Source organism: Nematocida displodere (genome assembly GCF_001642395.1).
Source record: "Nematocida displodere strain JUm2807 chromosome Unknown 18, whole genome shotgun sequence".
NCBI lineage: Eukaryota > Fungi > Microsporidia > Nematocida > Nematocida displodere.
The window spans coordinates 1-1,172 of record NW_027138148.1 but is presented as its reverse complement, the minus strand read 5'-3'; the positions used below and the strand labels follow the sequence as shown (position 1 = coordinate 1,172).

General features: G+C 45.4%; 1 protein-coding gene across 1 annotated transcript; it reads right to left on the bottom strand.

The window, feature by feature from the left end:
- Positions 1-66: 66 nt before the first annotated feature.
- On the bottom strand, positions 67-1,172 carry NEDG_02204 (uncharacterized protein; the record flags this gene model as incomplete). Its single annotated transcript, XM_067689622.1, has 1 exon — positions 67-1,172. A coding segment is annotated over one exon (1,106 nt), but the record flags the coding sequence as incomplete, so codon positions are not given.

Here is a 1,172-nt window from a genome sequence, read left to right as displayed (position 1 = left end):
ATGAGTGGAAGCCTATGCTCTTGTCTGCACATTGGGCAACTAATGTAACCAGTATCTCTCTTAAGTTTAACCAACACATCCAGGCATGACCCACAGTTTGCCCTTGGTGTAAAGGTCCCAGGCTTCAAAAGAAAAGCACAAAACGTTTGAGCCGCTCGGGTTATGGTTCGGGTTATTGTTCGGGTTATGGTTCTTGTTGAGCGAACAAAAACTACCATTCACAATAATGCACCTAACGGTTGGGTTGGTCGTGATTTCAAGCTTGCTGTTTCTAACCAAATTAGATTTGTTTGCCAAAAAACGGTATATCTGAATAAAAATGCTCTCCAGTCCTCGGAAATATCTGGCCACAAACTCAAAGGTGACCTTTAGGTCAGCTTCTGTTACTTTTTGGGTAACATTGTTTACCCCAACCCGAAGTCTTTCGACTGTGGCCAGATTGTGGCTTTTGGCTGTCGGGGTTTTTAACAGCTCCGCCATCAACAAAGGGTTCTTATACGGCGCTAAAAGCACCAGATCGTCTATTGTGAGGTGTTTTGGTTCTTCGCCCGACTTCATTAGCAACTCCCAAATAGAGAGGGACACGGAAAGCTTCTCCCAGTGCTTGCTTACCATGTTCTGGATGATCCGGTCTGAAATCTCTAGGGGTGTTGGCATGGTAACATCTAACACTAGCACGTCCGGCAAAGGCCCTTTTCGCAACAGCTTGCATTCCAGGCTGTCAAGGCTGGCATTGCCTATAACATACAGCGCGATAATCTTCGCGGCATTAAATTCATCCAAAAACTTTAAATTCTCAACGCCTACCCCAGGGCTTATTAACAACCCGATTTGGCACTGTGACATATCCACTCTCCCCTGAAACCACTTAATGCCCTCTCTGTTGGCATCGAACATGTGAAGAATGTTGATATTGAGAATGCATATTCGGGTTGGTGTTTTGTTGTGGGGGGAGAAACCCCGAACTAACCGCTTGATTCCCCGTGAAGCGCTGAAGCCATCATGTTTTAGGTCAATTAGGTTTAGGGTGTTGGCATATATCGTACCAAATGCCCTAAGGATCTTCTTCAGCACGTTAATGTTGATTTGGTTGGTTGATGCTGATGACGACTTAATTATGAGTGTCGTAAAAACAATTCGGGGCACCAGTTTCCTGGGAACCGAGGATGTGG